Genomic DNA, 14,328 nt, shown 5'->3' with positions numbered 1-14,328 from the left:
GTGTGTGTGTGTGTGTGTGTGTGTGTGTGTGTGTGTGTGTGTGTGTAATTATTTCTTTGTAACAATGTTGATCAATAAATCATCTGATTGAAGCACCTGGAGGTACTAGGAGCTCAAAACAAGTGTGAATATTAACAGAATCTGCACAACACACAAATGCATGTTCCTTACAAATGTGGCTCCACTTAAAAGGAAAATTAACAGGCTTTTCATCAGTATTACCAAGAAGCATTGTTACAAAAAAGAAATACTTTACCAAATACAAATGTCCTTATTTTTTCTAAGTTTATATTATTAGCACCAGAACTTGAAATATAATGGAGTAAATTAAAGCAGTCTTTGTCTAAAGATAAAACCTATTTCTCTCACTTTTAAGTGCTGTTCAGCTTTTATTTAATCAATTTTGTTTGAAAAAAAATAAATTTTCTTAACTCTGACCTGACTTGTTGTCTTCAGGGTACATTGATTTGTCAAAAAGGAGAGTTTCACCAGAGGAGGCCATCAAGTGTGAAGACAAATTCACTAAATCTAAAACTGTAAGTCCTGTTTGTTTCATACCGCAACCATATGTTTTACTAATAAAGGTGATTCAAAGCTGCATGTTGATCACTGTGTTCAGGTGTACAGCATCCTGCGACACGTGGCAGAGGTGCTGGAGTACAGTAAGGACGAGCAGCTGGAGAGCCTGTACCAGCGCACCGCCTGGGTCTTTGACGAGAAGTACAAGAGGCCGGGATACGGAGCTTACGACGTCTTCAAACAGGCCGTGTCGTAAGTCCCCCAGAGAACTGAACAAAGACCTGGATCTGTAGCGGAGTCGTGAGCGAGTGTTTGATGTTGCAGAGATCCCACCATCCTGGATGGCCTGGACCTAACAGAGGAGGAGAGGGATGTGCTGATCGATAACATCAACAGGCGACTCACTCCGCAGGCCGTCAAAATCAGAGCAGGTTCGAGATTTATGGGTTTTCTCAACTGAACCTTGAGGTAAAGACACAACCTTGATGTATTTTATTTTCCTGCAGACATTGAAGTTGCGTGCTATGGATATGAGGGTATCGATGCAGTAAAGGAAGCTCTGAGGGCCGGTCTCGGCTGCTCCACAGAGTCCATGCCCATCAAGGTAATAAAGCCTCTGACCTGAGTGCTGATCAGCTTTTATAAATTTACTGACGAAGGAGAAATATTATAAAGTGGCACTAAGACTAACATCATGATCTTGTAGATCAACCTGATCGCCCCTCCTCGCTACGTGATGACGACGACCACTCTGGAGCGAACAGAGGGCCTGTCTGTGCTCAACCAGGCCATGGCTGCCATCAAGGAGAAGATCGAAGAGAAAAGAGGCGTCTTTAACATTCAGATGGAGGTCAGTTTGCTTTCTTTACAGGTTACAGTTATTAACGCCCCCTTATTTAAGGTGTGGAGTAAATTTTTCTATTTACTTTTTTTTTTAAATCTTATTTTGATGTTAATGCTTGATAATGTTTTTTTTTTTATTTTTTATTAATTCTAAATGGCCAGAATCAGATATATGACCACACTGGGAGAGAACGGGTGCAATTTCTGAATTTTTGTAAACCGATGTTTTAGTGACTTGTTAGGGTTAGCTAACTCATAGGTTCTCAAACTGGGGTCTGCGAGCCATGTCTTAGGGGTCCCCAAAAAATTTCAATTAATTAACATGGTTTTATTTTAAATAATGCACTAATAAAATAAACAGACTAAACCAGACAAAAATAATATTACCATGCCATTTAAGGGTTAAAATAACAGTAAATTATTTTTGCATTGGGTTGAGGGGGTCCCTGGAATTTTTTCACCCTTGTATGGGGTCCCCAGACACAAAAACTTTGAGAACCCCTGAGCTAACTAACCGTAATCATCTTAATTATTTTTTTAGCTGCATTTTAGATACCTGGATATGTCTTCTTAATCAGGATTTACACCAAATATCAAAGCGTTATCCTATTGTTTTAGGTTATTTTAAAGAGGAAAGAAGAAAGGCTTTGCTATTTTGTGGGAAAAACACAAAAAATTTAAGGCATTTCTGTTCAAAATCCTTTTTTTTTTGGTAGCTACTGTTAGTTTATAAATTTCTTTAAATGACTGTAGATAAGGTTTTTATGTATTGACAAAAATCAATTGTTACAAATGTATTAGCTGCCTGTTGATGGGTCACATTAATTTATAAAGCCACAGAATTAAATAAGATTCTACGTATGTTTTTAAATCAACTCTCCTGGGACCCCGCAGCCCAAGGTGGTGACGGACACGGATGAGACGGAGTTGGCCCGGCAGCTGGAGAGGTTAGAAAGAGAGAACGCTGAGGTGGACGGAGACGACGACGCAGAAGAGATGGAGGCCAAAACAGAAGACTAGAGTCGGTCCTCCATGAAAGAGAAATTCTCAAAGCAGCTTTTTTTTTTTTTTGGACAGACCTGGGCTCAGCTTTAACATCGCAAACATTAAATGGCATTTAATTGGAAAAATCTGTTTGAAGATGACACCAACATGGACACAGAAGGTTACGCGTCAAACAGCAGTATAGTCTCTAAGTATGCTCATTTGAATAAATAGATGCTGTTTCCAGTGGCCTTCACTTACCTCTTGTTTCAAAGCCCAGTGTCTTCAGCTCTTCATCTCTGGATGTGACTGAAGGCTACAGCACTCAGTGGTGACTTCATCTGGTAATTATCTAATTTAAGAGTGTTTACCAGCAAGACCTGCTTCTTGTTCAGATCAAGTAAAATCAATAAAAGTCTAGAAATTTTTATCTCTACGTGTCGTTCTGTTTCTGTTTAAACCACCTCTGAGACGCACTAAGACAAGCATAAAAAATACATTTAAAAAACAGAAACGAAGGTTTAATCAAATGTTCAATACAAAAAATACAATGGAGGTCTTCACAAGTTCACATAACTGTCCCTGTTCTGAGCTTTCTATAGTGACCAGGATAAGTTACTGTAGCTGTTTTCGTGAACATCCCAACTTATCTGTCAGGAATGTGATGAAGAGATGGGCTCAAGTTGCTTCAACCCATAAAAACCTCCATTAAAAAAAGTCCACATTCATGTAAGTTGAAGTCAAAGTCCTCAAACAAGTTCCTGTCTTCAGTTGTGTTACTGCAGCGAACGTGTGACAGCTTTCAAAACTGATCAGCCACTTTGAACACAGGAGGAACATTAACAGCACCTGCAAGGTGCATCCAGCCTGAGTGTTGAAGAAAAAATAAAAAAACATTGAGAATGAGCAGAACCGGCAGAGACTGTTTGGGATGACACTACACTACTGTACACAATGCGGGGTGTGGGTCCTCTTCTTCCAGTGGTTACACTTTATTTTACCAGTCCGATTTTCTTTGCTTCGGTTTCATAAATAAGCAACCGCCACATCTTCACTATGAAGACCTCCGCTTCTTCATCAAGAACCTGAATGAGAGAAAAGCAGAATCGAAGTCAACATGCTTGAAACAAAGAAGACCCGTTTTAATCTTGTACAACAGTATGGTCTCACCATAGCAACATCATCCAAGATGCTCTGCGGCATACTGTGAGCCATCACCTGAGAACAGACAAAAGTCATTTCTTTTCCCTTCAAATCCAAAAAGATGTTTATGATGTGGCATGATTCGTACCTTTGAGCACACAAAGTCCACTAACGTAGCTTCCTCCTCACCGATGTACTCTATGATTTTTTTATTGATCCAGGGCCGAACTCGCCGCTCCATCAACGTCTGATTCAGATTTAAATAAGATCAGAGAGAAAAATAATGACATCGAATCGTTTAAATCTGAACACAGCTCCATAAAACTGCAAAGTCAGCATTATTTTTATTTATTATTTGAGCTAAAGCTTTGAGTTAATCTCCACTAAGAGAGTGATGCTCCTCACCGTGTCCACCATGGACCAGTCCAGTGGATAGTTGAACAGCTCAGGCTTTGCTGTGGGGATCTTCTCGATCAGGCTCTTGATGTGTTTGTGTTTCTCCTCAGAGTTGCCCCCCTTTATGCTGGAGAGCCCGGCGCCGTCCACGCCCAGGCTCTTTTCGTCGTCGTAATCCAGGGGCACCAGCTTCCGCTTGCGCGGCTGTTCGTCAGCCTCTTCGTCGTCGAACTTGTTGAAGACGCTGTCCACCGGCAGCTTCTTCCTCTTGCCTGCGTGGGGTTGGCCGGGGCTTCCTGTAGCGCCTGAGGACGACACGCAGCGTTTACTTCAACAGAGCTACGACTGATCGTACGTCTGCATCATGGGAGGAAACAGCTGCAGTTTGATTTGTTTAAAGGCTCGGAGGATGTCACTAACCGTGTTTCCATCAAGGCTTTTTGATGCGCATTTAGAAGCGTCGCATTAAAAATGCGAAAAAAAGTCGGATGGAAACAGCAAAATAAAAATAAAAATCCTCAATTCGCTAAATAGTTTTTACGCTCGCTTGAGGTGGTTTTTGGATGATTCACAAAGTAGTTAATGCACAAAACAGGAGATGGAAACACGTTTGCCGAATAAATTCTGACGTAGCGCATATTTACCTCACATGACGTTCAGCTGTTTCCGCTTTCCTGCCTCGTTCCTGCGTAGTTGCACGTGTCTTTCTGCTGCATAGTTTAACTTTGCGTTTATTTCCCTACGTCTCCTGGCAGCGTTAAACATAGCCTGTACTAGCTGAATAGATAGAATAATTACAACTTGCCCAATAGCAAGGCATTCACGAAAAAAAATCACTCCATTTTCCCGATATGATTAGCCTCTGCTAGTTAGCAAGTTTCACTTCCTGTTTACTACCGCAAAGCTTGTCGCCGACGTCTGACGTAATCACGGGTGGAGTAGCCTCGTTTATTCGCATCAAACATTCGAGGGAAACTAGATGGAAACAGTCTATATTCAAATTTTTATTTAATTTTTTGGTTTTTTTTAAAAGTTCGATAAAAATTCACTCTACAACTGGAGGGAAACACGATTACTGCTTCATATGAAGAAACCACTAAGATTCTAGTTAAAATTACTGTTAAAGTTTACTAATTTTTTTTTTTGGATTTTCCACTCTTCAAACTGATTTACTCCAGGGCTCCAAGTTAAATTTAAGACTTTTTAATGCCAAGTGAAATTAAATTTAAGACCAATTTCACAAACACAAATGACAAAATAACAGCAGAAAGTCATGAATCAAAGTATTTTTGGTTGAATTACTGAAATACTGCTAACAGATCAATTGTTTTTATCCATATCTGACTGGGTTTTTTTTTATCAAATACAGCAGAAACATCCTTTCAATCAGTTTTAAACCTAATTTAATTCCTGGAAATCCTCTAATGACCCAAAATTAGTTGTTTTAGGACCCAGAGTGGGTTCTCAACCCCAGCTTGCTGTGGATAAAACTTTAAAGTGCCTGTGACATCAAAGGTTTTCTAAGAAATATGAATGCATTTTTGGAAAGACAACATAAAAATATTAGAAAAGGAATGTCACATTGCTCAGATGGACAGTTGTTGAGATATTTGCAGGTGAAGTAACAGGAAGCGATGTCAAAGGGGAATGCCTGAATGTGAGTATTTCAGTCATCACTTATTAAAGTCATCATTAAGACTATATTTTAAGGCTAATTAAGGCCTTATTTTTGAACTGAATCTAAACTCACCCAGCTTGAGGCTGAGGCCGATCTTCGGCCGGTGCTCCTCCTGCGGCAGAGCGTCTGGAGGTGAGTTCTCATGGGGGATGATGATGCCGCAGGGTGACTCGTCTCCGGGAGTGTTGGGAGACGCGCCGCCGCTCGCCGAGGACACGGAGGGCGCGGCTGTGATGGGCCGCATCGTGGGCTTCAACTGCGGTTTCACGTTGGAGTTTTCTTCTTCGTTGTCGTAATCCTCCTCCTCCTCCTCGCCCTCCTCCACCTCCTCATCCGAGTGGCTGGGCTGCGACCGGGGTTCTACCGTTTCCTGTTCCGGTTTCCGTTCCCGGTGGTCTCGTGAACTCCGGTGGATGTCGCGCTGCTCCTCGGGTTCGGGTTCTTGGATGACGGGGGGCTGTCTCAGACGCTCCTCCTCTTCCTCCTCCATCTGCACCAATAACAAACAACTGCTGCATATAACCAAATATTTTAAAAAAGGGTCACGAGACAATGAAAGCTGACTGATTTTCTGTTGTGCAGAGATGCAGAGAGGCTCAGATGGTAAAATGACCTTCACAGAAACCCCAGGCAGCACGCACACTCACACATGCAGACACAGGCAGACACACAACGTTCTGACAGACGAGCGTTACCCTGCGCAGCTCTGCGTCCGGGTCTGGGTGTCCCTCGTCTAACAGCCTCCGTCTGATCTCCTCCAGCTCCTCCTTCTCTCTCTTCCTGTCACGCTCGTCTGCCTCCATCTCCTTCTCTCGGTCTCTGAGACGTTTCTGCAGCGCACTGCCCCTAGTGGTCGCAAAGAAAACATCAGCCTCAGAGCGACAACAGAGCTGCAGCGCTGCATGAATTCAACATTTAACCGTAACAAAGCCTGCGTTTTCAACATTTCTGTCACTATTTGAACAGATTTCATCAGTCATCCATTTAACACTCAAGTATCAGAAACAAATAATTTTACAGAAACATACAGACATTTATTTCCTGTAAAGATAAAAGTGCAGCTTTCCTTATAATTATTGTTCACCTGTAATACTTGGGGTCATCTCTGTCATCATCGTAATCTTCAAGAAACTCCTTTAACCGTTTGCCTTCTTTTACCTAAAAAGCATTCACATTCATTTACGCTGAATTTCTCTACAGGATACATTTTATTTTCTGACTTAATAACAAAAATAAATAAAATACTGCCTAGATAACAAAAATGTAATAAGTGAAAAGTGCAAACTTAATACATTTAAATACAAATTCTGGATTTTGGTGACTTTCTGCTTGTTTTCTCACCATTTCTCGTCTGCGCTCATCTTCTCTTTCAGTCTCTTTGGCATAATCTCTGGCCTTCTTCCTCTCCCTCAGCTCCCAGTTTTTCAAACGCTTTAACAAAAACAATAAAATGTAAAAAAAAAAAAAAATACAAACATATTTTCAAATACTTCAAGACAAAAAATTAGATTTTATTTCTTCAGAGCCACAAACTTCACTTGAAGCACTGATTTGTGTTGGAGAGCACGACTGGCCTCTCTTATCTGCACCTTTTATTATTTCTGCTTTTCCTACCTCTTGGTACGCTGCTTCTTTATCCCGGAGTTTCCTCTCCAGTTTCCTGCGTTCGTAAGCCTCCTCCTCATCTTCCTGGTCCCGTTTCTTTTCTCGCTCTCTGTCACGACTCAACTCTCTGCACAGAAACAAAAACTATTATGAACAGAAAATATAAACAGACAGAGAAGTCTCACAGAGAGGCTTTATTAAACACATGATGCATTCTGTTGCTCAAACAGTTCTGGAGTAAATGCATGTATATTTGTAAAAACTACAATAAAGTAGTTTTAAACACGTTTCTTTAAATTACTGAAAATAAATGTTTTAAAGGGCCTGTGACATGCATATTCTTCAAATACAAAAAAATCAAAGAAATCTTTATATTTAAGAAAGTTGGAATAATGCACACAATTCAACCCATTTTGTTACATAACTGACATATTTTCTTTTGAACTTGGCTCAGCCAAAGTGAAACAGGAAGTGACATCAGAGTGGAACTCTAACAAAGAAAACTCTGCTCTTTGTTTATTAAAACAATATAATTTGAACTCCAACTCTTCAGCTCTCTGATACTCAAAATAATCTAAAGAAACATCAGATTCTTCTCTACAGTTTGTGTTGTTGACTGTTGTAGCAACACTCTGTTCACATGCAGACGTTCCCCTCTGACATCACTTCCTGTTTCTTCACAGGCAAATATCTCAACAACGGTTCATCTCAGTGACATGAAATTTCGTTTCCAATATTTTATCAATGTCCTCTTTCTAAAAATGCACTCATGTATTACAAAAATTGGTGCCACAGGAGCTTTAAGTGCAGCAGAAATAATAATGACAAATTAAACTTTACTGTTGAATGTTTAGATTTTGATTTGATAAAAAGAAAAGGTAACTTCACCTTGACCGGCTGCGGTCGGCGCTCCTGTCTCTGTCCCAGTCTCTCTCTCGCTCTCTCTCCCTCTCTCTGGTCTTGCGGTCCCGGTCCTTGTCTCTCTCCCTCTCCCGCTCCCGTTCCCTCTCTCGCTCCCTCTCCCGCTCTCGCTCCTTCTCCCGCTCGCGGTCCCGCCGCTCCCGCTCCCGCTCTCGCTCCTTTTCGCGCTCCCTCCTCTCTCGCTCAAACTCCTGCCGCTCCTTCTCCCGCTTGTCCTTCTCCTCCTCCAGTTTCTGCAGAGCAAAGCACAGGCGGGTTCAGCTGAGGTGGCGCGACGTCCGGTCGGCGGTTTGCAGCAAGCTTAGATTTAAGCACAGATCGAGTATTTTCCAGGTTTTGAGGGGTTTCACAGAAGAACATGTCCTACAGTCTAACATGGTGCAGTTTGTTGCTGAAGAAAACTACATTTAGCAAGAATGCAACTGGAAACCACTCAAATGGAAGGAAAGATCTGTGCAACATGATTCTTTTCTTTTTTTTGGCGTTTTTAAAAAACGCCAGCAAGACAATATTTTCTCTCCTTACGGTTCCTTCTTTCAGAACAAGAAAAACAAAAACAGGCATCAGTTTTTTTGTTGAACTAGTTGTTTGTGACTTACAGGTGTTGAACTATGGACTCAGCCCTTCGCTGCCCCTACAAGCCTTTTAAGTTAGGCCTGGGAGGAAAGCAGGTCACACGGTATACAAGGAAAAAAAAACGTTATGGGATTTTATTTTATTTTTTGATATCTTGCTTAAAAGCATCATCAAAAATCATCAACAACATCTTTCACTTCAAAGTGTAACATGGCATTTGGTGTGGTTATTAAATCAAGAAATAAACATCATGAAAATTAGTTACATTTCTGCACAGATGAATAAAATTGTAGAAGCAGTCTTACCCGTGCAGAAGACTTCAGCTGCTCTCCGTGACCATTTGTTCACACACACCATGACTATTTTACATGCATTACACACAAGGCTTGGCAGGTATGAAGTGTGCTGACGTTTGGCTAAATTAAACCTTATACTTTCATCTGCGGTGCTACATCTAAGAATCTGAAGCAGCAACAAATATGGACTGAAGGAAAGCCTTGGGTGTAACACAACTGAAGAGAAGAAAACTTAAAAACACAACAAAGAAATGAGAAATGGCCTTTGAGACTAGTCAAGTTTAACCACTTATTTTAGGACCTGAACTAGTTTGTTTCATCCAACTTTGAGATTTTAACATAAACAGCACCTAACAGATGAATCATGGAAGCTCTTATTTGTGAAATCCTTTCTGAAGTTAAAAGTGAGGTCATTTTCTTTTCCAGTCCAGACACACTAAACACACAAAGGGTTGTGCGTAAATAAAGCTAATCTCCGGAAACTTTCACTAAAACACCTGAAGGAGAATCAGACGCCTTCTGGACGCCTCGGGGTGATTTGTGAACGGACTGAGGCTTTTGCAGCCGTTTTGCAGAAATGTTTTCAAAAAAATTCCAAAGGTTGTGTCATAAAATAGCATTTTAGACAACTTAGGCTGACTTGTGAAAATTGTGTTATGACTATTTTACTTATTGTGTATATTCCAATTGTTTCCAGTAGATTTCTTTTATTCCATCTTCAGCTTCAACATATTTAATGTTGGACAACTTTTCAAACTTTACACAAGTTGTGTGAAACATTCTAGTGTGACAGCACCTTAAGTACCGCATTTACATTTAAAATGAGCTTTAAAATGATTTATTGATTCCTCCACTGTCAACTGACGATTAAGTCAAAAACTGGGGTAAAAAAAAAAGCTAATTGAGTTGATTTTTGCATAAACCTCCTGGCATGTTTTGTCGATTCAGCGAGTCCCCACACTGTCTGTAGTGTGTGCTTTTACTTACCTCCATAAAGACTACTAGACCCTGGTAAACCTCACATCATGCATGAAACTAACAAGTAAAATCATTTCTTTTAGAATTTAAGTCTGCCAAATATTCTCATGTCATCTAGCATTTTCTTTTAATTATTAACCATTTATTTAAACTCATAAAAGCTAGAGTAATAACCTCTGTTGACTAAATCCATTTCCTAATTCCTATTTTTCTTTCATAAGTTTTATTTTATACCCTTTACAAGTTGAATAAAGCCAGTAATCTATCTGGAGCACAAAATAAATCAAAGAAAGAAGAGAGGAAAAGTATGATAGTGATTAAGAAGAAAAAATGAACGAGAGATCACACAACACACAGACTACTTACCTTGTCAGGCTTCAGATCATCATACTGCTGTGGAGAGGGCGCCCCCGCCCTACTATCATAACAAAGGTTACAGTAAAATTCACTGCAGCAGTTACTCAGTCCTTGTGCTTCAACATGAACATCATTAAAACAGCAGAAGTTACGGAGAACTCGCACAGGTTCACTGACTCTCCACACTTCAGGGAACTGCCAAAGTATTAAGGAGAGTATTAATGACGTCTAATGATTGAATTTAACCCCGACAAGTGAAGAGCTGCACAGTTGCCCCAATGCAAGTCCTCAAGAGGGGGGCGCCCAGTATATGTATATAATAAAAGAAGGATGATACTTACATCCTTATCCTGGCAACTTTTTCCAAAGCTCTGAGATTCATCTTGCTTTAGTCACCATATGATCACTATCATAATGGTGGGGTTTAATGAATAGATTAGCTTTAGGGTAACTTTACATCGTCTCCATGCATTTTTGTGTAATGAATGAAGAAAATTCATCTCTAATGGTCACAACTAATAGCTTCACTACGGAGGTCACAAATTTCAAATTAGGCCTGCGGTGACAATATTAAGAGTTGTGTTGTGAGGGTTGAATGGGCATTATTTTAAATAGTAACGGGCGTAAGCAATAAGAATAGTGTTACACATTTTAGAGCCGGCCAATCAGCACTCAGTGTTCATGTTACTGAGATCAAGTGTTGCAAACTAAATGTGAACTACGTGAGAAACTGCAGTCCAAAACCTGGAATGTCAATTACAAGATTAAAAAAAGCCACTTTACCTTGTGAGTGTCCCGAAATTTACTAATCTCTCTGGAAATCAGGTCTCTCTTGTCCTCTTCAATGTCAATGGTGTTAATATCATCCTGTAGAGAAAAACATATTGAATTAAAATAAAATAAAAAAACATTTAAAGGGGCAATATCATGTAAAATAAACTTTGACTTTTATATCATGCTATAGTTATACTCTCATAAAAAAAACATGCCCAAAGCCTTGCTCTGACTCATTTATCACGTTTGAGAAATCCTGCAGTGTTTTTAGGAAGCCATGCTGAGGAGCAAAACGACAGGCGGGAACCAGAAACGCCCCCGGGGCGTGTCTTTAAGCCGAACTTCCTCATGGCAGAGCGCACCCCCGCTCCCCCCCACACCCCGCAGGCTCTCGGGTGAAAGTGAAACCTAACTGTCTGCTGAGCTCTCCACATTAGTTCTCACTCAGTGAAGCTCTTTTCAGATTAAAAATACCTTTGAGGAAATGTATTTTCAGATGCCAAGTAAACTGCATCATGGCGCACATGCACAGCCCCCCGCGTGCAGAAACCCCACCCTCCCCAGCCCCCAAACGGGACGGGACAGAAGCAGAAGGAGGTTCTTAAAGAGACAGAGGCCAATTTCAAGGCATTTAGAAGAGGAAGTGATGAGAAGATAAGTTTATTTTCTATTTAAACAGAAAAACAGCATTTTAATAACTGCTAAAGGTGACATAGATACTTTATTATGGTATAGTATTTAAATAAATGCCTGAGAAACACATAATATTGGCTCTTTAAACTTGCATTGTTTTGACATAAAAGATAACCAGATATGGTCGTACCTCTTCTTTCTTTTCCTTTTTTCTTTTCCGTCGCTGAGACTCCTCGTCCTGAGAAGGGGCGTTAAGTTCTGCAGCATATTCCCGCATCAATCCATCAATGGCCTCTCTGACCAGCTGATCTCTTCTCTTCGTTTCCTCGTCAAGAACCTCCTCTTCATCTCCTCCATCCTCTGCCTTCTTAGTCTGTAGATACAGAAAAACAAACATTCTAGTTTAGTTATCAGTACATTTTAGAATTAAGAAGTTGCACTAAATGTATTTATAGCTTAGCAAATCTGAAGAAAATGCACAGCAGTTTGGAGACTTACACATAAAACTAATCAAACTTATTATCAGCAATAATTATTCCCTTTAAAAACTTCCTACCCCATTAGCAGTCCTCTTCTTGGCCTTCCACTCGTCCAGCTGAGATTTAGTCTTTGCATCCACCTTCACTAGCAGGTTTTTGTCCCCAATCTGCAAGTCGTGAAGCAATCGCAGAGCTCGCAGGGTGGACTCTGGCTCTTTGTATTCACAAAAACCAAAAGCTGCAACAGAGAGGTGGGTAACTTTAAACTTTAAAAGATTTAACAGGATAAAAAAAGAAGAAATAGACTGAGACTGTTTTTACTGTGGATTTTAAAATGTAACTTTTTTTTTTAGAAATCGCACCGATTAATTTTTTTTAAGTTCGGTGATTTTGTGACAAAGTTACCCAGAATGCCTTTTATTCAGACATCCAGCAACAGTTAAAGAGGAATTCCTTCTTTCATTCATTACATTTTTTGTAGATTTGCCTTTTACAATCTGAGCTAATTTAAAGTTTAACTGTATTAGTAATATACACTGCTCAAAAAAATAAAGGGAACACTACTGCTCAAAAAAATAAAGGGAACACTTAAACAACGCACGCTAACTCCCGATCTTAATCAATGAAATATTCACATTGAGTACTCTGTTCTGTACAGAGTTGAATGTGCTTCACAAAAGTTTGATTTACTTGGACTTAGTGTGCGTTGTTTAAGTGTTCCCTTTATTTTTTTGAGCAGTGTATAATTCAAAAGCTTATCACTGAGAATTACTATTATTAAAGGTTTCCCAGACCCAGTGATGCTAGGAATTACCTTGAAGCTTGCCAGAGGCTCCTTGAACTCTCTTCCAGCTCAAAACAATACCACATTTCTGTAAAAAGAGCACAAACTGGTTTAACTAAACAGCCTTAGTAAGACAAAACATAGCAAACATATTTAATGAGGTTGCTGATTACTCATGCAATATTTTATAATTAATACTAAAAAAAACATAAGTACATAAAGTGCTTGTCTGTTTTAATATTGTTAATATTAACTCAGATACATTTGGTGCGATATTTAATCCAAAAAGAATGATCTTCATAAGCTATCTTACCGCCAGCAGCTGTCTGATCAGCATGTCTGAAGCTTTTTCTGATATGTTCCCAACAAACACAGTGGTGGTGGGCCCACTGCCCTCGTCATCTTTGGCTCGCAAAGCTGAAATGTCCTTCTTTGGAACGGGAGGCTTACTGACGACTGGAAGAGACTGGACCATGACTGCAGGGGCGGGGGCCATGATGCCCATGTGAACCGGGATCATTGGAGCTCCTGCAACAGTTAAACAAAATACACATCAAGTAAAGAAAGCTGTTAGGAAACAGGAGGTTTAAATTACTGCTAATCATACGTAACATTTTTATATTAAAACATTGCAGGGATATTTTTATAAAAATAATAATGCTTTAGTCTTTTTTGGCACTTTTCTAGACACTCAAAAACAATTTTTTCACGCAGTCCCCCCCAACAAGATAATATGAACATGATATTCCCATATGTGGGGAATTTGCAACCCTCACTACAGCCTGTGTGCAATGATTAAACCACATTTATGATCAGAGTATCTTCCCTGCCACGGGGAGCTTTATAGGAACTGGTCATTCAATATATACACATTTATCAACAAGTGGTTGCTACTAACTATGCCATAAGACAGTGTTTCCCAAAGTTGGGGTCGGGACCCAAAGTGGGGTCCCGAAACATCAAGGTGGTGTCCTGAAAAGATTTTCTGAATTAATGACATTTTTGCCTTAGTTGTTACAAAGGAGTGAGGTTAGTGTTTTTAAAATGGATAAATGTAGTATACAAATATTGTTACTATGCCCATGTTTAATTGACCTGAAATGTTTATCATCCAGAAACAGTTGTGGGCTCAGGTCTCTGCTACTGTTATTTTGTGGGTCAAAAGCTGAAAAGTTTGGGAACCACTGCACTTTGGTTCCCAAAGTTGGACTTGGGACCCAATTATGGGTCATGAAGCACCTTGGATAATCTCCAGAAATCAATTTAAAAGATAATAAGTGTGGACAGTAAGTGTGTTCAATACTTTTTCCCTGTGCCATTCCACATTATTACAAATAACTTCATTTCTGGACATTTATGTTT

The 14,328-nt window shown here is 39.9% G+C and overlaps 2 protein-coding genes across 3 annotated transcripts in view; one reads left to right on the top strand and one right to left on the bottom strand.

Moving 5' to 3' along the window:
* Window positions 1-2,776, top strand: part of eif2s1b (eukaryotic translation initiation factor 2, subunit 1 alpha b) — a 7,682-nt gene extending 4,906 nt beyond the window's left edge. Inside the window, exons 3-8 of the mRNA XM_014015475.1 lie at window positions 457-536; window positions 620-771; window positions 844-950; window positions 1,026-1,123; window positions 1,226-1,369; window positions 2,257-2,776. Of these exons, the coding sequence (XP_013870929.1) occupies window positions 457-536; window positions 620-771; window positions 844-950; window positions 1,026-1,123; window positions 1,226-1,369; window positions 2,257-2,382 (707 nt within the window). The 3' untranslated portion in view covers window positions 2,383-2,776. The remainder of the gene's footprint in view (window positions 1-456; window positions 537-619; window positions 772-843; window positions 951-1,025; window positions 1,124-1,225; window positions 1,370-2,256) is intronic.
* A 69-nt stretch (window positions 2,777-2,845) lies between these two features.
* Window positions 2,846-14,328, bottom strand: part of rbm25b (RNA binding motif protein 25b) — a 13,629-nt gene continuing 2,146 nt past the window's right edge. The window contains exons 3-17 of one of the 2 annotated variants that reach the window (XM_014015472.1): window positions 13,280-13,500; window positions 12,997-13,054; window positions 12,260-12,420; window positions 11,894-12,076; window positions 11,080-11,163; window positions 8,057-8,322; window positions 7,178-7,295; window positions 6,905-6,994; window positions 6,648-6,721; window positions 6,259-6,409; window positions 5,636-6,053; window positions 3,895-4,190; window positions 3,638-3,736; window positions 3,517-3,564; window positions 2,846-3,431 (exon numbers count right to left, since the gene is read on the bottom strand). In XM_014015472.1, coding sequence (XP_013870926.1) covers window positions 3,339-3,431; window positions 3,517-3,564; window positions 3,638-3,736; window positions 3,895-4,190; window positions 5,636-6,053; window positions 6,259-6,409; window positions 6,648-6,721; window positions 6,905-6,994; window positions 7,178-7,295; window positions 8,057-8,322; window positions 11,080-11,163; window positions 11,894-12,076; window positions 12,260-12,420; window positions 12,997-13,054; window positions 13,280-13,500 — 2,360 coding nt within the window. In that variant the 3' untranslated portion in view covers window positions 2,846-3,338. The remainder of the gene's footprint in view (window positions 3,432-3,516; window positions 3,565-3,637; window positions 3,737-3,894; window positions 4,191-5,635; window positions 6,054-6,258; window positions 6,410-6,647; window positions 6,722-6,904; window positions 6,995-7,177; window positions 7,296-8,056; window positions 8,323-11,079; window positions 11,164-11,893; window positions 12,077-12,259; window positions 12,421-12,996; window positions 13,055-13,279; window positions 13,501-14,328) is intronic. The other variant, XM_014015471.1, reaches the window with a different exon arrangement.

This window comes from Austrofundulus limnaeus, unplaced genomic scaffold, assembly GCF_001266775.1.
Source record: "Austrofundulus limnaeus strain Quisiro unplaced genomic scaffold, Austrofundulus_limnaeus-1.0 Scaffold129, whole genome shotgun sequence".
Lineage (NCBI taxonomy): Eukaryota > Metazoa > Chordata > Actinopteri > Cyprinodontiformes > Rivulidae > Austrofundulus > Austrofundulus limnaeus.
Note: the sequence above shows the minus strand (reverse complement) of the source record. Positions and strands in the feature narration are given on the sequence as shown.